Genomic DNA, 27496 nt, shown 5'->3' with positions numbered 1-27496 from the left:
CTCTTCCTTCCTTCCTTCCTTTCTTCCTCACTGCACTGTAGTGGTGGTTGCAGTCTTCCTCCTCCTTCCTTCTTCCTCACTGCACTGTAGTGGTGGTTGCAGTCTTCCTCCTCCTTTCTTTCTTCCTTCCTTCCTCCTTCCTCACTGCACTGTAGTGATAGTTGCAGTCTTCCTCCTCCTTACTTTCTTCCTTCCTCACTGCACTGTAGTGGTGGTTGCAGTCTTCCTCCTCCTTTCTTTCTTCCTTCCTTCCTTCCTTCCTCACTGCACTGTAGTGGTAGTTGCAGTCTTCCTCCTCCTCCTCCTCCCTGCACTGTAGTGGTAGTTGCAGTCCTCCTCCTCCTCCTCCCTGCACTGTAGTGGTAGTTGCAGTCCTCCTCCTCCTCCTCCTCCTCCTCCTCCCTGCACTGTAGTGGTAGTTGCAGTCCTCCTCCTCTTCCCTGCACTGTAGTGGTAGTTGCAGTCTTCCTCCTTCCTTCCTCACTGCACTGTAGTGGTAGTTGCAGTCTTCTTCCTTCCTTCCTTCCTTCCTTCCGCACTGTAGTGGTAGTTGCAGTCTTCCTCCTCCTTTCTTCCTTCCTTCCTCCTTCCTCACTGCACTGTAGTGGTAGTTGCAGTCTTCCTCCTCTCTTCCTTCCTTCCTTCCTTCCTTCCTTCCTCACTGCACTGTAGTGGTGGTTGCAGTCTTCCTCCTCCTTTCTTTCTTCCTTCCTTCCTTCCTTCCTCCTTCCTCACTGCACTGTAGTGGTAGTTGCAGTCTTCCTCCTCCTTTCTTTCTTCCTTCCTTCCTCCTTCCTCACTGCACTGTAGTGGTAGTTGCAGTCTTCCTCCTCCTTTCTTTCTTCCTTCCTTCCTTCCTCCTTCCTCACTGCACTGTAGTGGTAGTTGCAGTCTTCCTCCTCCATTCTTTCTTCCTTCCTTCCTCCTTCCTCACTGCACTGTAGTGGTAGTTGCAGTCTTCCTCCTCCTTTCTTCCTTCCTTCCTCACTGCACTGTAGTGGTAGTTGCAGTCTTCCTCCTCCTTCCTTCCTTCCTTCCTCACTGCACTGTAGTGGTAGTTGCAGTCTTCCTTCCTTCCTTCCTTCCTTCCTCCCTCACTGCACTGTAGTGGTAGTTGCAGTCTTCCTCCTCCATTCTTTCTTCCTTCCTTCCTCCTTCCTCACTGCACTGTAGTGGTAGTTGCAGTCTTCCCCCTCCTTTCTTCCTTCCTTCCTCACTGCACTGTAGTGGTAGTTGCAGTCTTCCTCCTCCTTTCTTTCTTCCTTCCTTCCTCCTTCCTCACTGCACTGTAGTGGTAGTTGCAGTCTTCCTCCTCCTTTCTTTCTTCCTTCCTTCCTTCCTTCCTCCTTCCTCACTGCACTGTAGTGGTAGTTGCAGTCTTCCTCCTCCATTCTTTCTTCCTTCCTTCCTCCTTCCTCACTGCACTGTAGTGATAGTTGCAGTCTTCCTCCTCCTTACTTTCTTCCTTCCTCACTGCACTGTAGTGGTGGTTGCAGTCTTCCTCCTCCATTCTTTCTTCCTTCCTTCCTCCTTCCTCACTGCACTGTAGTGGTAGTTGCAGTCTTCCTCCTCCTTTCTTCCTTCCTTCCTCACTGCACTGTAGTGGTAGTTGCAGTCTTCCTCCTCCTTCCTTCCTTCCTTCCTCACTGCACTGTAGTGGTAGTTGCAGTCTTCCTTCCTTCCTTCCTTCCTTCCTTCCTTCCTTCCTTCCTTCCTTCCTTCCTTCCTTCCTTCCTCCCTCACTGCACTGTAGTGGTAGTTGCAGTCTTCCTCCTCCATTCTTTCTTCCTTCCTTCCTCCTTCCTCACTGCACTGTAGTGGTAGTTGCAGTCTTCCCCCTCCTTTCTTCCTTCCTTCCTCACTGCACTGTAGTGGTAGTTGCAGTCTTCCTCCTCCTTTTTTCCTTCCTTCCTTCCTTCCTTCCTTCCTTCCTTCCTTCCTTCCTTCCTTCCTTCCTTCCTTCCTTCCTCACTGCACTGTAGTGGTAGTTGCAGTCTTCCTCCTTCCTTCCTTCCTTCTTCCTCACTGCACTGTAGTGGTAGTTGCAGTCTTCCTCCTCCTCCTTCCTTCCTCCTTCCTCACTGCACTGTAGTGGTAGTTGCAGTCTTCCTCCTTCCTTCCCTCCTTCCTCACTGCACTGTAGTGGTAGTTGCAGTCTTCCTCCTTCCTTCCCTCCTTCCTCACTGCACTGTAGTGGTAGTTGCAGTCTTCCTCCTTCCTCCTTCCTCACTGCACTGTAGTGGTAGTTGCAGTCTTCCCCCTCCCTTCCTTCCTTCCTCCTTTCTCACTGCACTGTAGTGGTAGTTGCAGTCTTCCTCCCTCCTTCCTTCCTCACTGCACTGTAGTGGTAGTTGCAGTCTTCCTCCTTCCTTCCTTTTTTTTTCCTCCTTCCTCACTGGACTGTAGTGGTAGTTGCAGTCTTCCTTCCTCCCTCCCTCCCTCCCTCCCTCCCTCCCTGCACTGTAGTGGTAGTTGCAGTTTTCTTCCTCCTTCATTCCTCCTTCCTCACTGCCCTGTAGTGGTAGTTGCAGTCTTCCTCCTCCTTCCCTCCTTCCTCACTGCACTGTAGTGGTAGTTGCAGTCTTCCTCCTCTTTTCTTCCTTCCTTCCTTCCTCCTTCCTCACTGCACTGTAGTGGTAGTTGCAGTCTTCCTCCTCCTTCCTTCCTTGCTCCTTCCTCACTGCACTGTAGTGGTAGTTGCAGTCTTCCTCCTCCTTCCTTCCTCACTGCACTGTAGTGGTAGTTGCAGTCTTCTTCCTCCTCCTTCCTTCCTCCTTCCTCACTGCACTGTAGTGGTAGTTGCAGTCTTCCTCCTCCCTTCCTCCTTCCTCACTGCACTGTAGTGATAGTTGCAGTCTTCCTCCTCCTTACTTTCTTCCTTCCTCACTGCACTGTAGTGGTGGTTGCAGTCTTCCTCCTCCATTCTTTCTTCCTTCCTTCCTCCTTCCTCACTGCACTGTAGTGGTAGTTGCAGTCTTCCTCCTCCTTTCTTCCTTCCTTCCTCACTGCACTGTAGTGGTAGTTGCAGTCTTCCTCCTCCTTCCTTCCTTCCTTCCTCACTGCACTGTAGTGGTAGTTGCAGTCTTCCTTCCTTCCTTCCTTCCTTCCTTCCTTCCTTCCTTCCTTCCTTCCTTCCTTCCTTCCTTCCTTCCTTCCTTCCTTCCTTCCTTCCTCCCTCACTGCACTGTAGTGGTAGTTGCAGTCTTCCTCCTCCATTCTTTCTTCCTTCCTTCCTCCTTCCTCACTGCACTGTAGTGGTAGTTGCAGTCTTCCCCCTCCTTTCTTCCTTCCTTCCTCACTGCACTGTAGTGGTAGTTGCAGTCTTCCTCCTCCTTTTTTCCTTCCTTCCTTCCTTCCTTCCTTCCTTCCTTCCTTCCTTCCTTCCTTCCTTCCTTCCTTCCTTCCTCACTGCACTGTAGTGGTAGTTGCAGTCTTCCTCCTCCTTCCTTTCCTCCTTCCTCACTGCACTGTAGCGGTAGTTGCAGTCTTCCTCCTCCCTTCTTTCTTTCCTTCCTCACTGCACTGTAGTGGTAGTTGCAGTCTTCCTCCTTTCTTCCTTCCTTCCTCACTGCACTGTAGTGGTAGTTGCAGTCTTTCTCCTCCTTCCTTAATGCACTGTAGTGGTAGTTGCAGTCTTCCTCCTCCTTTCTTCCTTCCTCACTGCACTGTAGTGGTAGTTGCAGTCTTCCTCCTTCCTTCCTTCTTCCTCACTGCACTGTAGTGGTAGTTGCAGTCTTCCTCCTTCCTTCCTTCCTTCTTCCTCACTGCACTGTAGTGGTAGTTGCAGTCTTCCTCCTTCCTTCCTTCCTTCTTCCTCACTGCACTGTAGTGGTAGTTGCAGTCTTCCTCCTCCTCCTTCCTTCCTCCTTCCTCACTGCACTGTAGTGGTAGTTGCAGTCTTCCTCCTTCCTTCCCTCCTTCCTCACTGCACTGTAGTGGTAGTTGCAGTCTTCCTCCTTCCTTCCCTCCTTCCTCACTGCACTGTAGTGGTAGTTGCAGTCTTCCTCCTTCCTCCTTCCTCACTGCACTGTAGTGGTAGTTGCAGTCTTCCCCCTCCCTTCCTTCCTTCCTCCTTTCTCACTGCACTGTAGTGGTAGTTGCAGTCTTCCTCCCTCCTTCCTTCCTCACTGCACTGTAGTGGTAGTTGCAGTCTTCCTCCTTCCTTCCTTTTTTTTTCCTCCTTCCTCACTGGACTGTAGTGGTAGTTGCAGTCTTCCTTCCTCCCTCCCTCCCTCCCTCCCTCCCTCCCTGCACTGTAGTGGTAGTTGCAGTTTTCTTCCTCCTTCATTCCTCCTTCCTCACTGCCCTGTAGTGGTAGTTGCAGTCTTCCTCCTCCTTCCCTCCTTCCTCACTGCACTGTAGTGGTAGTTGCAGTCTTCCTCCTCTTTTCTTCCTTCCTTCCTTCCTCCTTCCTCACTGCACTGTAGTGGTAGTTGCAGTCTTCCTCCTCCTTCCTTCCTTGCTCCTTCCTCACTGCACTGTAGTGGTAGTTGCAGTCTTCCTCCTCCTTCCTTCCTCACTGCACTGTAGTGGTAGTTGCAGTCTTCTTCCTCCTCCTTCCTTCCTCCTTCCTCACTGCACTGTAGTGGTAGTTGCAGTCTTCCTCCTCCCTTCCTCCTTCCTTACTGCACTGTAGTGGTAGTTACAGTCTTCCTCCTCCCTTCCTCCTTCCTTACTGCACTGTAGTGGTAGTTGCAGTCTTCCTTCCTTCCTCTTTCCTTACTGCACTGTAGTGGTAGTTGCAGTCGTCCTCCTCCTTCCTTTACTGCTCTGTAGTGGTAGGTGCAGTCTTCTTCCTCCTCCTTCCTTCCTCACTGCACTGTAGTGGTAGTTGCAGTCTTCCTCCTCCTTCCTTCCTTCCTTCCTCACTGCACTGTAGTGGTAGTTGCAGTCTTCCTTCCTTCCTCTTTCCTTACTGCACTGTAGTGGTAGTTGCAGTCGTCCTCCTCCTTCCTTTACTGCTCTGTAGTGGTAGGTGCAGTCTTCTTCCTCCTCCTTCCTTCCTCACTGCACTGTAGTGGTAGTTGCAGTCTTCCTCCTCCTTCCTTCCTCACTGCACTGTAGTGGTAGTTGCAGCCTTCCTTCCTCTTTCCTTACTGCACTGTAGTGGTAGTTGCAATCTTCCTCCTCCTCCTTCCTTCCTCCTTCCTTACTGCACTGTAGTGGTAGTTGCAGTCTTCCTTCCTTTCTCTTTCCTTACTGCACTGTAGTGGTAGTTGCAGTCTTCCTCCTCCTTCCTTCCTTCCTTCCTTCCTTCCTTCCTCTTTCCTTACTGCACTGTAGTGGTAGTTACAGTCTTCCTCCTCCCTCCCTTCCTTCCTTCCTTCCTTCCTTCCTTCCTTCCTTCCTTACTGCACTGTAGTGGTAGTTGCAGTCTTCCTCCTTCCCTCCTTCCTTCCTTCCTTCCTCCTTCCTTACTGCACTGTAGTGGTAGTTGCAGTCTTCCTCCTTCCTCCTTCCTTACTGCACTGTAGTGGTAGTTGCAGTCTTCCTTCCTTCCTTCCTTCCTTCCTTCCTTCCTTCCTCTTTCCTTACTGCACTATAGTGGTAGTTATTATTATTATTATTATTATTATTTAGTATTTATATAGCGCCGACATATTACGCAGCGCTGTACAGTGTGTGTGTGTATATGTATGTGTATATATATATATATATATATATATATATATATATATATAATTGTCTTGTCACTAACTGTCCCTCAAAGGAGCTCACAATCTAATCCCTACCATTGCCATATGTGTATATTATGTAGTGTAAGTACTATAGTCTAGGGCCAATTTTTAGGGGAGCCAATTAACTTATCTGTATGTTTTTGGAATGTGGGAGGAAACCGGAGTGCCCGGAGAAAACCCACGCAGACACGGAGAGAACATACAAACTCTTTGCAGATAGTGCCCTGGCTGGGATTTGAGCCAGGGACCCAGCGCTGCAAGGCGAGAGAGCTAACCATTACGCCACCGTGCTGCCCAGTTGCAGTCTTCCTCCTTCCTTACTGCACTGTAGTGGTAGTTGCAGTCTTCCTCCTTCCTTACTGCACTGTAGTGGTAGTTGCAGTCTTCCTCCTTCCTTCCTTCCTTCCTCCTTCCTTACTGCACTGTAGTGGTAGTTGCAGTCTTCCTCCTTCCTTCCTGCACTGTAGTAGTGGTAGTAGCAGTCCTCCTCCATCTTCTTTACTGCACTGTAGTGGTAGTAGCAGTCGTCCTCCTCCATCTTCTTTACTGCACTGTAGTGGTAGTAGCAGTCGTCCTCCTCCATCTTCTTTACTGCACTGTAGTGGCAGTATCAGTCCTCCTCCATCTTCTTTACTGCACTGTAGTGGTAGTAGCAGTAGGGATAACAGTGGTGCCTGGATGAGTGAATCTGTGAATGCATTTGTTTGAACATTTGCATGCAAGTGTGCGAAGGGTTACTGATTTTTGCTAATTTTCTGGCCACACCCACTTCAGCACCTCCCTTTCCTTAACTTATTTAATGTCCTAACTAGAGGCGATGTGCCTGGATATGTTTTTTTTGTTCTGCCTATTTGGTAGATCGCGGCCGCGTCATGTTAGATTTTGCGGCCGGCAGCTGTCAGATTCTGCTGCCGGCCACGGACCAATTAGAAGGCAGAGGAGGAGAGGCGGTACAGCGGAGGACGCCGCAACGCCATAGCTGGGGGCTGCGCTGGGCACAATGCATCAACGCATGCTGCCCCCTTCGCCCGCCGGAATGTTCATTTAGCCGCCCATCTGCACTCTAGGCAGTGCGGCTGAAGGAGGGGAGACCAGGAGGAGCCCCAGACGCCGCCGCTGGAACTGGAGGGAGGTAAGTGACACCTACACCTAACTACGCTACACCTGGCTAATTATCCTGAAGGCCCCTACACCTAACTATACACTATACCTGGCTAACTATCCTGAAGGCACCTACACCTAACTATCCCCTTTACTTTTCACCATATACATGCTGCCATTTGGAGAAATCCTACAAAAACATGGCCTGACATATCATTGCTATGCTGATGACACCCAGCTATATTTGTCATTCAAACCTGGCGTCAGACCCTACTCCACAAATAAACGCATGCTTAGCTGAGCTTCAAAAGTGGATGAATAATAATTGGCTAAAACTTAATGCTGACAAAACTGAGGTTCTTGTTATCGAGGGCCAGGGCTCAACAGCAAAGCAGCCCCAGTCTCAACCAACACCGCTAAGGATAGGGAGCTCAGACCTGAACAACTCACTGTGTGCGCAGCCTGGGAATACTGATTGATGGGAAATTAAGCTTCAGGAATCAAATCTCAGCTGTTGTGAAACATTCCTTCTTTCATCTAAGGAATATTGCAAGGATTAAACACCTAATTCCTTCAGATGATCTTCCAACCCTAGTTCATGCCTTCGTCACATCAATGTTAGACTACTGCAACGTCCTCTACACAGGCCTGCATAAGAAAGACTTACGCCGCCTGCAACTAGTACAGAATGCCGCCGCAAGGCTGTTAACGAGCCAACCCCGCCATTGCCACATAACACCAACCCTGTGCTCACTCCACTGGCTACCGATAAAATGGAGAATTCTGTTTAAGATTAGCTTACTGACATTCAAATCCTTGCACAATCTGGGCCCTGGATACCTGAAGGACTTGCTGCAACTGCATCACACCCCCCACAATCTTAGATCAAAAGGACGTAACCTCTTGGTCACCCCCAGAGTCCACCTCAAAACCTTTGGAGACAGAGCCTTTTGTCATGCTGCCCCTACACTTTGGAACTCCCTGCCACACCCAATCAGGACAGCTCCATCCCTGGAAGCATTGAAGTCTAAACTGAAAACCTACCTCTTCAGTCTGGCATTTATGAACATCGGACTATCTCCTTCGTAACACAACCCAGCCTGCAACCCTGTATTAATCTGAGACACAACTGTGCGCTTTGAGTCCTATGGGAGAAAAGCGCTTTACAAATGTTATGGTATTGTATTGTATTGTATAACTACACTATACCTGGCTACCTATACTGAAGGCACCTACACCTAACTACTCTATACCTGGCTACCTATACTCAAGGCCCCTATACCTAGCTATCTATACTGAAGGCACTTATACCCATCTACCTATACTGACAGCACCTATACATAGCTACCTAAATGTTGGTAGATCTCCTGGACTCGGCAAATTTTACAGTAGCTCGTGAACCGAAAAAGTGTGGGCACCCCTGTTCTATTATATCAAGGTTTACTATACCAGACGTTACTCCCATATACTTATAATGGTGCCTGGCTGGGACCTGGACATGTAGTTCCTATACCTGAATATTTACTATACCAACGTTAACAATAACTAGTTTATATCCCCTCCCCCATTGTTATGTGAAGTTTTTTTTTTTTTTTTTTTTTTGTATCACTCCATGGTTAACTTTGATGCTTACATGAGGGTCCAGTCTAGGCTGCCATAGAATGTAAGGTTTTCTGAAGTGTTTAGATATGGATTACAGTATTTTGTTCTATATCACATACATAACATCAAAACCTGCTTACAGTGTATTTTTAAATGATTTTGTGATCTGTTCTCTAGGTTTGGGATATCGGAGGCCAGCCGCGATTTCGCAGTATGTGGGAGCGCTATTGTAGAGGTGTTAATGCAGTTGTGTAAGTAGTAAGAAGAAGACGAAAAAAACAAAAACTCAAATTTCAATTATTTGCAAATGTAATAATTATAGGTTTGCAGAGGACTGTACAGTATGTTCATCTTGCTGCATAGTAATTGGCTGGAGACACCTAGAACCTGTTCACATAAAAACAAGGTCTGCAGGCTGAGTAATGCTTGTCACTAGATGGAATTTCCTTTTAAAAGGGAATCCGCGCAGTGCAGAAACTATGGAAAGATGCATATCATTTTAAAGCTTTCTTTCTCCTCTTTCCAATGATATATAAACCGCCGCCCTACGCCTTTTAGGTTTCGCTATTTTCGCGATTGAAATTCCCGCGGCCGCGATTTCAATCGCGAAAATAGAGACAACTAAAAGGCGTAGGGTGACGATTTAGGTGTCGCCAGAAAGAGGAGAAAGAGAGCTTTAAAATGATATCCATCTTTCCATAGTTACATTGTATTACACAGGGCGACTTTTTCCTAAAGTCAGCAGCTCCATTCTGCTGAATGGAGCTGCTGACACTGGGGAAAGTGTCGTCCTGTGTAATACAATGTAACTATAGAAAGATGGATATCATTTTAAAGCTCTCTTTCTGGCGACACCTAAATCGTCGCCCTACGCCTTTTAGTTGTCTCTATTTTCGCGATTGAAATTGCGGCCGCGGCAATTTCAATCGCGAAAATAGCTAAAACTAAATGGCGTAGGGCGGCGCTTTATATTTCATTGGAAAGAGGAGAAAGAGAGCTTTAAAATGATCTGCATCTTTCCATAGTTTCTGCACTGCTCGGAGTCCCTTTAAGACCCACCTTGCTCGACAATTAGAGCAAAGTAGTGCTGACCAGCAAGTGAGGGCACTTCACTGCCAATGCTCTGCAGGGGCCTCGGGGGAGCATTAGAAGGGGAGGATGCCTGAGGACCTGCCATTTGGCCCTGAATGGCAGTGGTTCTATAGACTTTTAATAGATATCAAAGTGAAATCTATTTTTTCACAATTAAAGATTTTTATTGAAACAGAGTTGTAGTTGTACAGAAAAGCAAGTATGTTGTGCAATCAGGAAGAAGAGAAAAAAACAGCATCAATAAACTATAGATCATCAACTCAGTTTTGTAATATTTACAACAAATAGAACAAGTTATGCTGAAATATACAAGTATCAGATTTAAGACCTCCAAGTTACAAAAATGTAGATATAACCTTCATACAGCAATATACCAAATCCAGTGCAGCAAAAAAAAAAAAAAAAAAAAAAAAAAAGAGCTGTAGAGTCTACAGAAGGAGAGGAGGCTACAGTTTAGACATCCATAATTTGCTTATATTCATCTGAATATTGGAATTCAAACCACTATGTCCATTGAAAGGTATGTTTCTCAGCTGTATCTTTGATCTGGGAAACCAGTCCCTCCATGACCTTGACATTCTACTTTTCTAAGCCAATCCCTGACCGATGGCGCTTCAGATTTTTTTTTTTTCCAGAACACGGAGATCAGAGCTCTGGCTGCATTTATCACATGAATCTTGAGATTTTTTTTTTTTTTTTTGTACGCCCTAATAGTCTGGCGTGTCATGGAGTAGGATTGTACTGAGAGCAAACACTGGTTTCTCGGTAGTAATACGTTAAATGATTGTGTACCTGGTTCCAGTAGCATTGAATTTTAGGGCATGGCCAGAAAATGTGAAGGAGAGCTGTCTGTAGACCCACATCTCCAGCATAGGTTTGGGGTTGTCGGAAACATTTTGTGTAAAGGTGTGTTTTTTTGTTTTTTTTTTTTTTTTAGGGGTTCTGTACCACCTAGTTAGGTTTGTAGCCCATCTCCTGAGCATTGGCACTCATGGATCCCTTATGGCAAAGGGTGGTTATTTTCTGCCATTGATCGTAATCCAAGGAGGTGTTCAGATCTCTTTCCCATTTTTCCTGAAAATTTAGTTTTCCCATTGCTGGAGGTATAAGAAGTAGTTGATAGATTTGGGAAACTAAATGTCTGGTCACCATTTACAATCCGGTTCTCTAAGTTAGAGAGGGGTGGTTTAGTCCAGTCAATTTTACCTTTTCAGGGAGGTCAGATAATGGCAGATCTGGAATTACTGTACAGTGGCTGGATGGTGTACTGGTTAAGGGCTCTGCCTCTGACACAGGAGACCTGGGTTAGAATCTCAGCTCTGCCTGTTCAGTGAGCGGGCACCTATTCAGTAGGAGACCTTAGACAAGTCTCCCTAACACTGCTACTGCCTATAGAGCGCGTCCTAGTGGCTGCAGCTCTGGCACTTTGAGTCCGCCAGGAGAAAAGCGCAATATAAGTGTTCTGTGTTTGTTTGTTACTGCAGTTGAGATAAGTGGCGGTCATCTCTGAGAGAATTGCTGTCATGCATGGATCTAACCCTATCCTGAGTGAAAAGGTCTTTGATCCTTGGACAGCCCCCATTTGGCCAGTTTTGGAAAAAGGGAATATCTTTGCTGCTAAAAAGTTCACATTATGAATTAGTGGGGAATATCTTTTGCTGCTAAAAAGTTAGTGAGTAAGCTTTAGTGGAGTAAGCTTACCAAAGGAGGACAACAGGAGTGCTGGTGGGAGAGTTCTGCTCATGCATCTTATGGAAGCTAACATTATAGGATTACCGTATCCCATTGCCTCCCTTCACCCCAGAACAGTCTGCCCAACCAAGAGCTGAAGCAGAGTAACCTGCAGCTTCCTTTTCAACCTGAACCCATTTCTTGGGGGGATACAAGATTTGCCCATTCCACCACCTTGCTCAACTGAGATGCACAATGGTATTTCAAGAGGTCGGGTAGGCCCATACCCAGCAGATTCATCTTTACCATAGCAATTCTTCCAAACCATGAAAGACGTTCTTTCTGGCCCCACTTAGAAATATCTGACTGTAAAGCACCACCTATTGGAGTAGAATTTGCTGAAAATAAGTTGTTGAAATCTTGAGGTATATTCACCCCAAGGTATCGCGGGTGATTGTTTACCCAGGTGAAGACAAATGCGCGCTTACAATGAGCTAAGGTGGCTGAATCTAAGGAAATATTTATAGCCTGTGATTTCTGGAAATTTTGAGATTTGATAGATGACCGAACTCCTCAAATCTTCTAAGGTGGTTAGGTATAGAGACCATTGGTTCTTTCAAGTAAAAGCAGGTCATCTGCGAATGCTGCCACAAGATGGTGAGATGAGCCCATCTGTATGCCTTTAATGGATTGGTCAGCTCTAACCGAATTTAAAAAGGGTTCCAGCGTAAGAATATAAACCAAGGGGGAAAGGGGACACCCTTGTCGGGTTCCGTTGGTTATACAGAAAAGCTTAGATAGCAGTCCACTTGCCTTCACACGAGCAGAGGGGTTGGTGCATAGTAAATTTTATTTCCTCATGGAAGAGCCAAGACCTAGGCGTGACAGGGCAGCACGGATATAATCCCATGGCACCCTGTCAATGCCTTTTCTGCATCGGTAGAAAGCATAAAGGAGAGGAACTCCTCTTTCTTTTTTTTTTTTTTTTTTTTTTTTTTTTTTTTTTTTTTTTTTTTTTTTTTTTTTTGCATAGGCCAAAGTACTAATAGTCCTTAGGACATTGTCCTTTGTCCCTCTCCCAGGTATAAAGCCCGATTGATCTGGGTCTAAGTAGTTTGGGATGAATGGGATAAGCCTATTTGCCATGGTTTTATCTAGCAGCTTAGCATCCGCATTGAGCAGAGAAATGGGTCTGTAGTTGGCACATGATCCTGGGTCCTTCCCTGGTTTGTGAATAACTGTTATGTGGGCCTCCAGAAATTGAGGTGAAGGAATAGTTTCTGGGGTCACAGAGTTAAGTGCACCTGTAGTCAAGACATCACCGAATGTTTTGTAATACTGAGATGTCAGGCCATCTGGCCCAGGGGCTTTGCCTGGTTTCAAAGCTTTAACAGCCATAAAAAAACTAATCAGAGCTAATGGGGTTCTTGATTGTCCATTTCAGATTTAGATATCTGAAGAGGCTTAGAATGTTTGGTAAGGTATTCTCTAATCTTAGTTGTCCTGTAAGGGTGTGGTCGTTTTTTGTTTTTTTTTCTGGGTGGGTATTTTGCAGGTTGTATAGAGACAAATATTTCTGGAACTCCTGCACAATCTCCTCTGATCTTATCATTTTTTTGATTACTTTTGGAATCAAAAATGTGTAATATGCCTTTGTTGGCGAAGGGCTTGAGCTAGGGATTTGCTGCTTTTATTTCCGAATTCATAAAAGATCCGTCTACCAGCCATAAATTTACGTTCAGCATCCATAAATGGTAACTTTGTTAGCGACAGTCTGGAAGAACTGACAGCTCGTAAAGTTTGAGGCCAAGGAGTATTAGTGGAGAAGCTCCAATCTAGAAATGTCAGCTAGAATCTTTGCAATATCCTGTTCCCTTTCCCTATTTTAATTTGGCTCCCATTTGAATAAAGTGGCCTCTTACAACAGTTTTATGGGCATCCCATGTAGTTAACTGTGGAGTCTATTCATTTGTATTTCTGTCAAAATAGTCAATCAGTACACTTCTTCTCTCAGTTCTAGCTTTATCAGCCAACAACTGGGGATTGAGTCTCCAAGACCATGTTCTGGAAACATTTGGTGAAATCCTATTAATCTATCTTCAGTGTCTGGCAGTATTGGATTCCTCTCTGGTCTGATTTTTATCAGGTTGGGATCGCTTTTGGTAAAGTCTGGTGACCATCTGCCAGTGTGTGGCTGTCTCTAGTCTGCTCACCAGTCTACATATGTTGAGCTATCCTCCCCTGCAGGTTTTGAGCTTTTATTGAGTAACTAAATGGTGATACCCTAGTATTTATTCAGCTGATGGGATGTTTATTCAGTGACATGTCTACTTGTCATTTTAGGTACATGGTAGATGCAGCAGACTTGGACAAAGTGGAGGCATCTAAATATGAATTGCACAACTTGCTAGATAAACCACAGTTGCACGGAATCCCTGTAAGTAAACATTTTCTACTTTAAACTTGTTTTATTAGTTTCTCCTCATTTTAGATGGAATTTGTTTCTTGACCCTTCAGCAACCTTTCTTCTGATATTATGCAGGAATGGGTTGAAGACTTTGCCATCTAGTGGCAGACAATTTTATGTTTTCAAGACCATTTTCCAGAATAAATTACGATACGTGAGGTTTTTAGCAAATCGGGTTCTCTCAGTTAAAGTGGATCCGAGATAAACTTTTACGCATGGCAGAATTGTGTTCCTTTCATATAGTTTATAGGGCATTCCTCAAGCTAAATACTTGTTTTAATATTCTAATTCCCGATTAAACTAAAGCCTCGCCCACAGCTTTTCAGAGAGCATTGGCACTGTAGCAAGGGCTCATGGGAGCTCAGTCTGGGCAGGAGATTTAAGAGGCAGAGGGGAGGAGGAGAGTGGATTGAGCTGAGGGCTGCAGATGCTATCAGCTTGCCTGTAACAATGTGACAAACAGAACATGGCTGCCCTCATTGTATCACAGCAATAAATGATCATAAACTTTTGAAGCTGTTTGCAGCTAGATTTGCTGTGTAAACTGTCTAAACTTTACATAAGATGTATAGACAAGTTACTGGTTATACTTGCTTTTTCATCTCAGATCCGCTTTAATTTGAAGCATCTAGTTTTAAGAAGTTAAAGGGAACCTGAGGCAAGAGGAATATGGAGGCTGCCATATTTATTTCTTTTTTAGCAATAACAGTAGCCTGGCAGTCTTCCTGATTCTGTTTGTCTAATACGTTTAGCCGTAGACCCTGAACAACAATGCAGCAGATCAAGTACTCTGGCTCTGCTGACTCAGGTTTTACTGATTTAGCAATATGCTTGTTCCAGGGTATTGACTCTGACACTACTTATGCCAGAAGATTAACAGGGTTGCCAGGCAACTGGCAAACTGGCAGTGTTTACAAGGAAATAAATATGGCAGCCTTATCCCTTTCACCTCAGGTTTCCTTTAAGTTCAGCACAGTGTAAAAAAATTTTCTCTCCACTTCAAATCTCCTCCTTTAATGAACAATCCTCTCAGTTAAAGGATACATCCAGGCTAAACGAAAAATCTAAATCCACTTACCTGGGGTTTCCTCCAGCCCCTGGCAGCCGTCCTGTGCCCTCGCCGCAGCTCCGGAGGCTCCCGGTGTCCTCTGCTGCAGAAGCTGACCTCGCCAGGTTGGCTTCTTGTGCGCTCCACTACGCGGGTCACGTGGTCTTGCTGACGTCATCAGGTCTGTACTGCGAAGGCGCTGTACAGACCTGATGATGGCAGCTAGACCAGCTCGAGAATACTCTGTACAAGTTGCTGGGTAAGCTGTCATGTACATGGAAGTGGTAAGATTTTGTAGAATCAAGTTTTGATGGTTGATGGGCAGATTAAGGCTTTAAACCTGTCGGACTAAAGCCTCATACACAACATTTATATGAGGACTGTTGCCTGCAGTAATCAGAATGCATTCCCCCGAATGACCATATCAGACTGCGTTCTGCACTGATGCGTCACTAGCCTGCATGATAGAGCAGTGCTGAGCGGGCAGGGAGAGTGGGAAAACTATGCCCTCAGCCAAGTTGATTATTGCCAGGTTGATCTCTCACTGACTCATCGAGGGGGATCGTGCTGCAGTGGCATTCCCAACCCAGCTGCTTTGGCCACGAACCATCTAGTGTGTGTACTAGGCATGGTGTAGAGCAGTTTCCTGCTGAAAAAAAATGTAACCGCTAATGTTTGTTGCTTCATTACCTTAATAAAAAAAAAAGTAAGCTATTGGCCTGTCTGGAAATTCCTTTTGCCTGGAGTTATATGCTGGTGTCAGGGCAGTCAGTGCTGCTTACATAGCTGTTCAACTGCTGTGGAAGGAACAAGAAGTTTCACTTGCCTGGGGCTTCCCAAAGCCCCTTCAGCCGTCCTGTGCCCTTGCTGGTCCTTGACTATCCTTTGGTGCCCCGCCACGGGTTAGTTTCCTGTCCGCTTGCATCCTTGTTCGCAGTACGGGTTTTCTTTTACTGCGCAAGACGCGCTTTAAGACTGGAACGCGATCAAGAATGCACGCGGCCAGGGGCAGACTCTCGGCCGTAAATGAAAATAACCGGCGGTAAGGCATCGGAGGATAGTTGAGGACAGGCGAGCGCACAGGACGGCTGCAGGGGGCTTGCGGAAGCCCCAGGTAAATTGCACTTTTTTTGTGCTTTTTTTGTTAAGGTCCACTTTAAAAGGCAATAGAGGTGCCTGGCATGCTGTTGTCCATGAGGTTGCAAAGAGTTGGAGTAAACTGAATAGCGACTGAACAACATTTGTTCAATGTGACTATATTACAAAAGTGATGCTCAGTCTGCAAGAAAGAAGATTTTTGTTTTGTATTTTTTCCCCTATTTAAGTAGCCGGTGGTCATACTTGTATAGTGCCTGTTTCCATGCAGAACTGGTATTTTTATGTGGGTTTCATGTGGGTGTTAGTAGGTTGAATGGAGTCAGCCAAAAGACTGCGCTGAACATTTCGGGCATGCCAGACGTCACCATAAGCTGTATTAGGAATTACAACTATAGCGGTGCTCAGATAATTTGGGCAACATCCAGAGACTGAGCCCAAATAATGGTTAATACAGCGTAATTCGGCCACCAGCAGTAGCTGGCAACCAAATTACGTCTTGCCCCAGAGTCCACGGCGTCCTGGAGTGCGAATAGTAATTAAAGCTGCCATGACTTTTGCAGGAGCAGGGTGAGCCGTTTTTCAGCTTCACCCTGTGCCCAGCAAAGCAGGGAGGACAGAGCCCAGCTAGGGAGCAGGCGATGGGACTATGATTCCAGTAAAGCAGGGGATACCACTTTGAGGAGTGGGCACTTCTCGTTCAATACCACTAATACTAGGAATGGTGCATCACACTGAAGCAGGGTACAGTGTAAATGAAAGAAAATAAGGGAGGTAAATAGAATTAAAACAGCAGGCAGTCACATTTACAAGATGGTATAAAACGTACAGGTAAGTACCAATTTTGCTTAAAGAGACTCTGAAGTCTCCCGAAAATGAGGTTTTTACTTTAAAAACCTCATTAACATTAAAGACTCTCTTAAAACGCAGCAGAACCGCGGCTGAAACCCCCCTCAATCACCCCAAACTCGCAGGGGTACACAGCAGGCAAAATCCACGATTTTCTTGGTCGTGGATTTTGCTGCCGCCTCTATGCGTGTCAATCAGCGCGCATCTCCGCCTCTCCTCCGCCCCTCCTCAGTGAAGGAAGACTGAGGGGCGGGGGAAAGGCGACGATCCGGGCTGATTGACGCGCATAGAGGCAGAGCTGCGCTGTCTCTATGCGGAAGGAGCCCGCGATGTACCCCCGTGAGTTTGGGGTGATGGGGTTTTCAGCCACGGTTCTGCGGCGTTTTAAGAGGGGCATTAATGTTAATGAGGTTTTTAGAGTAAAAACCTAATTTTCAGGAGACTGTTGAGTCTAAAGGGAACCAGAGACGTCCGCTGCCTGCAACTACGAGAACCGGCTCCCGACACTGACGTCGTCGGAGCCAGCTACGCAGGAGAAGTGCACCCTCTACTCCTCTCCCCAGTGGCTGCTGGAGAGATGCACAAAGAGCGCACTTCTCCTACGCTAGACTGGCTCCGACTGACGGAAGAGTGGGGAGCCAGTTCTCGTAGCTGTGGGCGGCGTGGGAGCGATCCGTGCGTATGGGGCTGGAGGAAGTCCCAGGTCTATATAAAATCTTTTCTTTATTTCATCTCTGGTTCTTTAAGCTATGCAAATTAGATTCAATCGTAGTTTTTGTAAAATAAATTGATGAAAATATAAAAGCACTAGTGTATGGGTATCCTTATGATTAGACATTCTTGACCTAGGTAGTGAGAAAAAAATGGATTGAGAAAAGTAACCGCCATTTAAAAAGACTCTGAAGTCTCTTAACCACTTGAGGACCCACCCTTTACCCCTCCTTAAGGACCAGCGCTGTTGTAGCTGATCTGTGCTGGGTGGGCTCTGCAGCCCCCAGCACAGATCAGCGTGCAGGCAGAGCGACCAGATCGCCCCCCTTTTTTCCCCACTAGGGGGATGATGTGCTGGGGGGGTCTGATCGCTCCTGCCTGCCGGGTGTTGCGGGGGGGGGGGGGGCACCTCAAAGCCCCCCTCCGCGGCGAAATCCTCCCCCTCCCTCTCCTACCTGGCCCCCCCCCTGGTAAGCCGGGCTGCACAGGACGCTATCCGTCCTGTGCAGCCAGTGACAGGCTGTCTCCTGTCACATGGCAGCGATCCCCGGCCGCTGATTGGCCGGGGATCGCCGATCTGCCTTACGGCGCTGCTGCGCAGCAGCGCCGTACAATGTAAACAAAGCGGATTATTTCCGCTTGTGTTTACATTTAGCCTGCGAGCCGCCATCGGCGGCCCGCAGGCTATTCACGGAGCCCCCCACCGTGATTTGACAGGAAGCAGCCGCTCGCGCGAGCGGCTGCTTCCTGATTAATCAGCCTGCAGCTGCCTGGCGACGCAGTACTGCGTCGCTGGTCCTGCAGCTGCCACTTTGCCGACGCACGGTATAAGCGTGCGGTCGGCAAGTGGTTAAAAATCAGCTTTTTACTTCAAAAACCTGTTTCTTATCCCTGCCCTACCTAAAACGCTGCATCCCCTGTGGCTGTAATCTAACTCAATCCCCCTAAACTCCCCTGGGGCAATCCGGGCAGCGTTTCCGTGAGAGGCTGAGCTTTCAGCTGCAGCTCTGCCTCTCAGTGCGTCTGTCAGCCCGGATCGCTGCCTCTTCCCCGCCCCTTTGTCTTCCTTCACTGAGAGGGATGGGTGAGGCGGAGATCCGCCGCTGATGGACGCGAATGGAGGCAGCAAAATCCCTGACCAAGAAAGTCGTGGATTTTGCGGGGGGGGGGGGGCGGTTTAGGGGGGATTTAGTTAGATTACAGCCGCAGGGATGCAGCATTTTAGTTAGGGCAGGGATAAGAAACAGTTTTTTGAAGTGAAAAAGAGGATTTTTGAGACTTTAGTGTCTCTTTACATTTTATTTTGGAGAACTTTCACATGTATTGCAAAAGTATTTTCCTGTTGAGGATATTTTAAATTGCAGTGCTATTTCTAATCACCAGATGGAGATATTTCAACAGAATGTGCAAGCTATTACCAGATCTGTATTGACCATGCATGGTCAGAGGGGTATTCAGGATTTGTTTCTGCCATTTCAATACTGTGGGGTTTTTTTTTTTTTTAATAGTAAAATTGCTTTTCTTTTTATTAGGTTTTAGTACTTGGGAACAAAAGAGATCTTGCAGGCGCTTTGGATGAAAAACAGCTAATTGAAAAACTGTGAGTAAACACATGAATGTAATGTTGCAGTAAGGGGTGTGAGCAGCCCCAAGGTCCTGTGTAACAGTGGTAAATGAAGGAAGCGACGATGAAAGACGCAGGCTGTGTACAGGAAACCATCATGCTTTATGGTTTTTATATTGAATCCATCTAACCTAATTGTCTATAGAAAAAGATGGCTATTGGCAAAATATATAGTACTGTATCGGAGTTCTTAGAGACCAGTATTTAGTTGCTTGATATACAGTATATGATCCAGAGCTCAGTAACTCCACCCAGAAGCCAGGGATATGATTGACAATATGCAGCAGCCAAAAAAGCCAGTCTGGCTTTCAGTCCCGTTCCTCTCCTGTCTACATATTGCTTCGACAGCCCAACATCTTGCAGCATGTCCAAACAATTTTTTGGTCCGACTGGGTATGCTCTTGGCGGCACGGACAGGGCTGTGGAGTCAGTACAAAAATTTTCCAACTCCTCAGTTTATGAAACCACTGACTCAGACTCCGGGTACCCAAAATGGCGCTGACTCCTTAGTCTAATACTTGCCAGCGGAGCAGTGCTTTTCAGCGCTGCTAGATTTGGGCGCAGCCATAGACTACTATAGGAATCACTCCTATTGAAGCGCTCAGTGAGTAACGTCGGCTCTGTCAGAAGACGGAGCCGAGGTTGCTTACAAACATAATAATTCGGCCTCCAGCAATCACTGGAAGCCGAATGATTTCATTCCCCCACTATCCATGGCGGCCTGGAGGGGGAATGGTAATTAAATCGGCCTGGACTTGTGCAGAAGCAGGGTCAGCTATATACCGCTGTATCCTGCGCCCAAGTCTACCGGTGCCGATTTCAAATGTACTCCTTGCCAGGGCTGTGGATTTTGTACAAAAATCACCCGACTCTGACTCCACAGCCCTGGGCACGGATCCGATAGTAGTGTTGGATGATCGGTCGGCTGCCAAGTCGAGAGATTTATGGCCACCTTTAGTTTACAATACATAAACGAACACCATATCAGTAAATCTTAAAATGCTAGTACATTGGATTAATTCTAGTCCCCATTTTTAAAACCTTTTAATCACTTATTCATGTTAAGTACTCTAGGCTGGGTGCACACTTCAGCTGTGCGAATAGCAAAAGTTTTGCTAAAATTTTACTGCATTGCATTTTTTGGCGCAGTTTTCAATTTTTGAAGTGTTTGCATGCCTTTTTAATGTATAGTATTAAAATACATATAAAGTTTTTCAAACGTACGTGTGTGTATGTAAAAAGCTGCACACAGTAACTGTGGAAACACAAATGAACGCAAAAAAGTTGCCAAATTGTAAGTGGTTCATAGCAAAGCATTGCGTGTGCAGCTCTCTGTAGACAATGCAAATCGTCAAAACAACCAGTGTCTCCCAGCAGGGCCGGGCAGAGGCTGAAGAGGCTCCAGCCTCAGGGCGCAGTGTAGGAGGGGGCGCACAATTCATTCAGCTGTCATTCCTAATTGTGATTGAAGCAGAAAGAAATAAGAAGAGGGCATACATAGCAGTGACTGCAAGCCAGATAACTAGAGATTAAGGTGTTGGGGGCCCCGGGGCCCCCAACAATCAGTGTGTGACAGCTGGGGTGGGAGGGATGGAGGGGCGCACTTTGCTGTCTCAGCCTTGGGTGCTGAAGGACCTTGTCCCGGCTCTGTCTCCCAGTGTGAGCCCAGGCATCTGGAGGACTGATGCTGCTAGTATTGTAGCATTGTGCTGCCCAACCCTGGATAGGACACTGTAAACTTCTAACTTAGAAACCACTATGATCTGTGTTCTATCCAGATAGACAACCAAATACACACAAGCCCTTTGCTTCTCATAGAACGTCCTTCTCACTCTCAACCCTTCAGCCAATATCAAATCTTCCTGGAAATGTCATGATTTTGCTGAATGAGTCATGCTACCAAATGCAAGACAATTGCCTTCTGCTTCAGTCACCAGACATGAATTCTTGATTTGCATTGCTCATTTTTCAGGCAGCTTTTTAGTGCAAATGAAAAGGTGAAATATTATGGATGGCTTGATATTTCAACTCGATTGGATGGACTTTGTGATACTTACTTGTTATATACCTTTACTTTGTTCAAGAAACTAAAGAAATTCAATACATTTCTGCTCCTTTAACACATTCAAAATGTTGTCTTCTGTAGAAACCTTTCGGCAATTCAAGATCGAGAAATTTGTTGCTATTCTATTTCTTGCAAGGAGAAAGATAATATAGGTAATGTTTTTATTTTATGAATCCTTTTTATTTCTTACCCTTATGACTGGTTCTAAGTAAATGGTCACATGCTGATGAGTATATTAGTTTATCCTGTTTGCTGCTTGTGTTTGACAACAATTTTAGTAAAAGGTGTGGCTGCGTAATCGGTGCAGTTTTTAACAAGGAACAGGTAAACGTAGTGGTGAATGTGTGTGTTACATGTCACAAGCAACATTTTTGTTTCTGGTACTCTGAAGGTGTTCAACCATTGCAAGCCTGGCAGCAAAGAGTGTGCTGCTGTCAACTTGTCACACGATTACTGACAAATGTCTTAGTATTCCTATAAAGTTAGATTAGCCTGCAAGCTTATGGTGAACCAGAACTCCTAGGAGTGTGTAAGGGGCTACAAAGGACAAAAAAAAACCCTCTTACTAAAATGTTATGCAAAGCAGAAGGTATTAGTTTGAAAATTAGCTCATGATGTCTCCCGCAATGTGTTACAGATTACCCAGCAAGCTATTCCTATAATAATTCCTATGGACCTGATGCAGAGACCGCTTTTTTTCAGTGCAGTGAAAATAGGGACATGCTCATCTCTATTACAATGGAAGAACTGTTAAATGACAGTATTTCTTACAGAGGTGCTGATCAGCAAGATCTGGTAGATCCAAATAAGCGTGTTTGGGTAGGTCTGGTCAGGACTGCTGAAGGCAAGTACAGCCTTTACTGGTGGATTATGTAATCACAATTAGGGATGGGCTTGCGAGTAGTTTACTACTGTAATACATGATTAAAATGAGGCTTAAGGTGCGTACACACGTCTTTTTGCAAACGACCGGACGTTTGGACGTCTGAGCGACCGGTCATTTGGACGTCAAATCGGCCATGTGTACGAACGGTCGTTCAGCTGATAAGACCGGTTTTGATGGATACGCTTGGTCGTTTGGAAAAATCTGACGTGTGTATGTACCTTTAATTGCCTCAGCTGTGTGGCTTGGAGAGAGGGGATTACTTACCCACAAGTCCGCTGTCTTCTATGCGTTCTAAACGTCTTGCACGTGTCCTATTGGAAGTGTTGTAAGACTCACTACTGCACCTTCTCCTCCTAGCTTGAAAGAGGAAGTGCGTGGTAGTGAGTCTTGCAACGCATCCAATAAGACACGTGCAAGACGTTTGGAATGCATAGAAGACAGCGGACTTGTGGGTAAGTAACACCCTCTCTCTCCCAGCCACACAGCTGAGGCAATTAAGCCTCATTTTAATCACGAATTTGAGTAGTGAACTACTCGTGAGCCCATCCCTGATCACGAGATGTAAAGCTGCACGGTGTTCCTCAGGTTGTCAGAGCACCTCATTCATGTGTCAGGGCTCGTTTCCACTAGTGCGGTGCGGAATCGCCTGCATTCCACCGCGGACAAAATCGCATGCGGGTGCGATTCCGCATGCGTTTTTGCCGCGATTTCGCATGCGATTCCGCATAGGTAAGGCTGTATGTGATTTTAACCATGTCACTGCCTGAGTGAAATAACATTAATACCTATGCGAAATCGCATGCGATTTCGCGTCAAAAAACGCATGGTCACCCCGCATGCGATTTCCCTATTAGTTACATTAGCGGCGATTCGCGCACATTCCTTCTGCACGCGAAATCTGACGGCCGTGCAGATTTCTGCCGCACCAAAAACGCTGCCGCAGCCGCACAAGTGGAAACAGCCCCATCCACTTACATTACCTATGCGAATCCGCGTACAGTGCCCGCATGCGGATTCGCTATAGTGGAAACGAGCCCTCAGGGCTAGTGCACACCAAAATCGCTGTTGCAATTGCTAGCAATTTGCAATAGCGATTTTGTGAATTTTTTTTTTTTTTTTTTTGTTATTGCTCATTCATTTGAGCTGAATCACTCCAACAAATGCTACATGCAGCGTGTTTTGCAATTTTTAAGAAATATCACAATGCTGCTGTGGGAACATTGTCATAGGGTTTCAGTAGCCAAGTGCTTTTTAAAGCGCTGGCAATCTGAAAAGTGCTCAGAAGCGCTCCTGGTGTGCACCAGCCCTCACAGAAACAGCAGCTGAGGCCAGAGTCAAACAGATCAGTTGTTTAGAACGTTTTTTTTTTTTTTGTTTTGTTTTGTTTTTCCCCCAATTGCCAGATTTAATTAAAACCTGTATATACTGGACTATTTCTGTGTATATGGTATAGTCCTCTTTACTTAGTAAAATCTGTTACGCTTGTGGCTGATTAAGCCTGATGCGGCTTAGCTTTTACTACACCAGCTCCCACCCCAATTGCATCTGTGCACAGCTGCTTAACAGCAACGTTCTGTGTACCCCTCAGGAGCCAGTTTCAGTGCCCCAGCATGTCCAGTTGATCAACTTTGGGTCTAAATCCATCAACCATTTGATCAAAACAATAGATTAGATGGGCAGCAAATTTTTTATTGATGGGGGGGCCGGAGCAATGGTTGATTAATGGAACAAAGTGATGCATTGTATGGAACAGTGCAACACTACCGTTGGACATTCAGTGGATTCAGCATGATATGTATTGAAATTCGATGTGCTGTGTGAGGTAGAAATTGGTCCTTCATATTCTGGTCAGAAAGGGATTGGTTGTTTTGTCGCATCACCACTAGCCTTGATGTCTTAGTAAATTACCCTGGCTTGATAGTGGGTTATGTTCCTATACACTTGCAAATGTGCCATGTTTCTGCAGCTTGGATCTGGAAAACCTTAATATTGTAAACCATGTTAAGTAATTCCAAAGTCATTTTACCCACCACTTTAAGAACTGACCTGAGCGGGATATGGAGGCTGCCATATTTATTTTAAAATGCAAATTATTTGGCTGTCTTATTGATGCTCTGACTCTAATACTTTTAGTCATAGACCCTGAACAAGCATGCAGATCAGATGTTTGATTTAACTTTGACTGCAGTTGCTGCATGCTTGTTTTAGGTGTGTCATTCAGACACTACTGAAGCCATAAAGATCAGCAGGGCTGCCAGGCAACTGGTATGGTTTTAAAGGAAATGGCAGCCTCCATATCCCCCTCAGGTCAGTTGTCCTTTTCATACAGACATGTCATGTTAGCGTAGCAATGTCGACAAAGTAGGAAAGACCTTCAACGTGTATGTAAAATAACTCATTGTCATCATTTGTAACCCACATATTGGCATTTAACACTGCATGCTCAGTGTGCTGTCAAAGTGCTTCTTGCAATGGCTAGCAGATGGCAACTGTCTGCCCAGATGAACATGTGAGATATGGTTGACAACCCATCACCCATGCTGAACACTTGCAACTGCCTTGTGGATGGGAGCAGTTGATTGGTGGATGGGCTGCTGTTGGGTCTCTGTGAAAGAGCCCTCCCCTACCCTTGTACAAAGGACAATTCCAGTTCCCATTGCACTAGCTTCCTAACTTAAGTTGCGTACACACGTCAGATAAAAGTCTTTGGAAAATGAAAGATCACAGACCAATTTTACCCCCTTTCATGTAGTATGAGAGCCATACTCTACACAGTCTATTCTAAGGAGCTGAACTCCCCATCAGATAAAAATCTTTGCAAGATACTGCACGCAAAGACCGCTGTACACATGCAACAGATCAGTATCTGCAAAATATCTGTTCCTGCAAAAGATCCATTCCTGCAAAACGCATTCATAATCTATCTGCAGATCTCATACACGCCTTGTTTAACGGACAATTATCTGTAGGTCAGATCCACCAGGTTGGATCTTCAGATCGGCAGATATTTGTCTGATCTGCAGATGAATGTCCATTAAACAAGGTGTGTATGGGATCTGCAGATATCATAGACTATGAATGCATTTTGCAGGAATGGATCTTTGGCAGGAACAGATCTTTTGCAGATACTGATCTGTTGAATGTGTACAGCATCTGTGTGTGCAGCATCTTGCAAAGATTTTTTTCTGATGTGGAGTTCAGCTCCATAGAATAGACTGTGTAGAGTATGGCTCTCATACTATATGAAAGGGGGTGAAATTGGTCTGTGATGATTCATTTTCCAAAGACTTTTATCTGACGTGTGTACCCACCTTTAGTCTTGTATGTTAAGTATACATCAGACTGTTTTCGGTTTCCAGCACAACCAAATCCATGCTTGCATTTGGATCACTTTAGTCACAAATTAACTTACTAATATGTTTGGAGTGTAGGAGGAGACCACAAAAACATGGCCCATGTTAATCATTTAGGAATTTGTTCTTTGTAGACTTTGCATTTGTTTTCTGTACTTAAGTGCTTTTGTTTTTGTTTTTTTAGACATCACATTGCAGTGGCTTATTCAGCATTCCAAGTCCAGGCATTACTGAAGTCTCCACCACCTGAATCCTCTTTCCCAGAGTCCTTTCCATTCTGCCCTTCAGTCCTAGCAGGAGGGGGAATGAAGAAGCTAAGCTGCTACTGGAATTCACACCTCATTCCGAGCAGTTTGTACAAACTTACCAACTTCTATTTTCCACTTCAGCAAGAAATCAAAAACGTGGTTTGCTCATCTTGTATACGTCCAAACCTTTTAGCACTTATGGATTTTCAGGGCAGTGTTACAACTATAAATGGATTACTCATGCATCTGAATTCTGGCATCTTGTTCTCTTCTCCTTACTGATCAGGAAGTAGTGTGATCATTCATATTCTCTGTTGCCAGTGCAACCTTTTTTCTTTTTCTTGTGTATTTACTACTCAGCAAAGCCATGATGCTACGCCACCGTTACCCTTCCTTGTAGTGGATTTTTTATGTATCGCCTATTTATAAGCTTTACATGATGTTGTTCCACTCTAGCAAATCTATACCTGTTATTTGTATTTTTTCCCCATACAGAACATCTTGCGCTATATGAAAACAATGGCAAGTTCAACTTGAATGTGTATGTGTTTGCCTTGGGTACTTTTTAATTGAGTTGCTGTAAATATTAATATAACTCATCAGGGTTGCCTTAAATGTGTTATGCATAATGGTGTGTGTCTGCCAAAGGTATTTTCTTGAGATTTTCAATCATTGGGAGTAATACTAGATTGTTTACAGGCTACAATTTGTGTTATTTACACATTTCTATGGTGATTTATAACCATCCTGAAAGTACTGCATGCAGAATGTTCAATGATGCTACTTTTATACCCTTCTCTCTGTCAGAAGGTGGTCGCTAAAAATCTGCATCTGAGTTGTCGTCGTCGTCCTGTTGCATCTCCTTTTTTTTTTTTTTTTTTTTTTTTTTTATTACAGGAACTCCACACTTGGTAGCTGTCTGGTGTAAATGCAATTTTTTGAGCGTCCACTTGGTTAACCATTTTATTGAGGCCTTCAAATTTAAGTGTAAATATTGCTATATGAGGCACTGGTTATTTCTATAATTTGAAACCAATTTGCCACTATTATGGAAAAGCACTTTAGACCTCTTTCTCCCCCCTCGTTTTCTATGCATTGATCTAAAACTCACATTGATCATGGACGTCCAGTCTGCGTATTATGTTTGGCACCCATGGTATAGTACAGTATGTTGAAGTAATGAAAATGATTGTCTGAGCCTATATTAACTTGCTGCTCTATAACGACCTGGCCCAGAGCTCTGAACTCGACTCCATTTTACTATGGGAATAAATTATGATGAACCTAAGGAACATTGTTTGTCCATGCATGTTAGCCGCTATTACTTGTTACATTTGAATGAACTTTGTTTCAATAAAAAGATGGACAGTTTTCTGTGATCCTAACTTGCAATTATTTATTTGTACTGTAATTTGTAATGAGGGATACACCAAAGCTCCTGTGAAATTGAATTAAGAGAATTGACAAAGTCTGAGTCGGAGAATGTACATCACAACACAAGCAGGTAAGGCTTTCCATGCATCAGACAAGATAAGACAAATAACATTTATAGTGCGCTTTTCTCCTGGCGGACTCAAAGCGCCAGAGCAGCAGCCACTAGGGCGCGCTCTATTGGCAGTAGCATTGTTAGGGAGACTTGCCCAAGGTCTCCTACTGAATAGGTGCTGGCTTACTGAACAGGCAGAGCCGAGATTCGAACCCTGGTCTCCTGTGTCAGAGGCAGAGACCTTAACCATTACACCAGCCAGCCAGGCACTGGTCTCTCTTACGGCTGCTTTCTAAAAGTGAAAGTGCAACCCTGGAGTGTCTTGCAAAAGAATAAGTTAGAGCAGTAATGGCTAACCTTGGCACTCCAACTGTAGTAGAACTACAAGTCCCATGAGGCATTGCAATACTCTCACAGCTCTAAGCATAACTTGGGGAGGCAAAGGCATGATGGGATTTGTAGTTTTTGTCACAGCTGGAGTGCCAAGGTTAGCCATCACTGAGTTAGATGCTCACCAATG

General features: G+C 45.3%; 1 protein-coding gene across 1 annotated transcript in view; it reads left to right on the top strand.

Annotated features, from left to right (window-relative positions):
- The window catches only part of LOC137563662 (ADP-ribosylation factor-like protein 8B-A), a 53828-nt gene extending 26967 nt beyond the window's left edge, over nucleotides 1-26861 (top strand). Inside the window, exons 3-7 of the mRNA XM_068276374.1 lie at nucleotides 8559-8632; nucleotides 13488-13581; nucleotides 18847-18914; nucleotides 21085-21155; nucleotides 25427-26861. Of these exons, the coding sequence (XP_068132475.1) occupies nucleotides 8559-8632; nucleotides 13488-13581; nucleotides 18847-18914; nucleotides 21085-21155; nucleotides 25427-25476 (357 nt within the window). The 3' untranslated portion in view covers nucleotides 25477-26861. The remainder of the gene's footprint in view (nucleotides 1-8558; nucleotides 8633-13487; nucleotides 13582-18846; nucleotides 18915-21084; nucleotides 21156-25426) is intronic.
- The last annotated feature ends 635 nt before the right edge of the window (nucleotides 26862-27496 follow it).

Source organism: Hyperolius riggenbachi, chromosome 3 (genome assembly GCF_040937935.1).
Source record: "Hyperolius riggenbachi isolate aHypRig1 chromosome 3, aHypRig1.pri, whole genome shotgun sequence".
Classification (NCBI taxonomy): Eukaryota; Metazoa; Chordata; class Amphibia; order Anura; family Hyperoliidae; genus Hyperolius; species Hyperolius riggenbachi.
The sequence above is the reverse complement of the archived record's forward strand: the minus strand, read 5'-3'. Positions and strand labels throughout refer to the sequence as shown.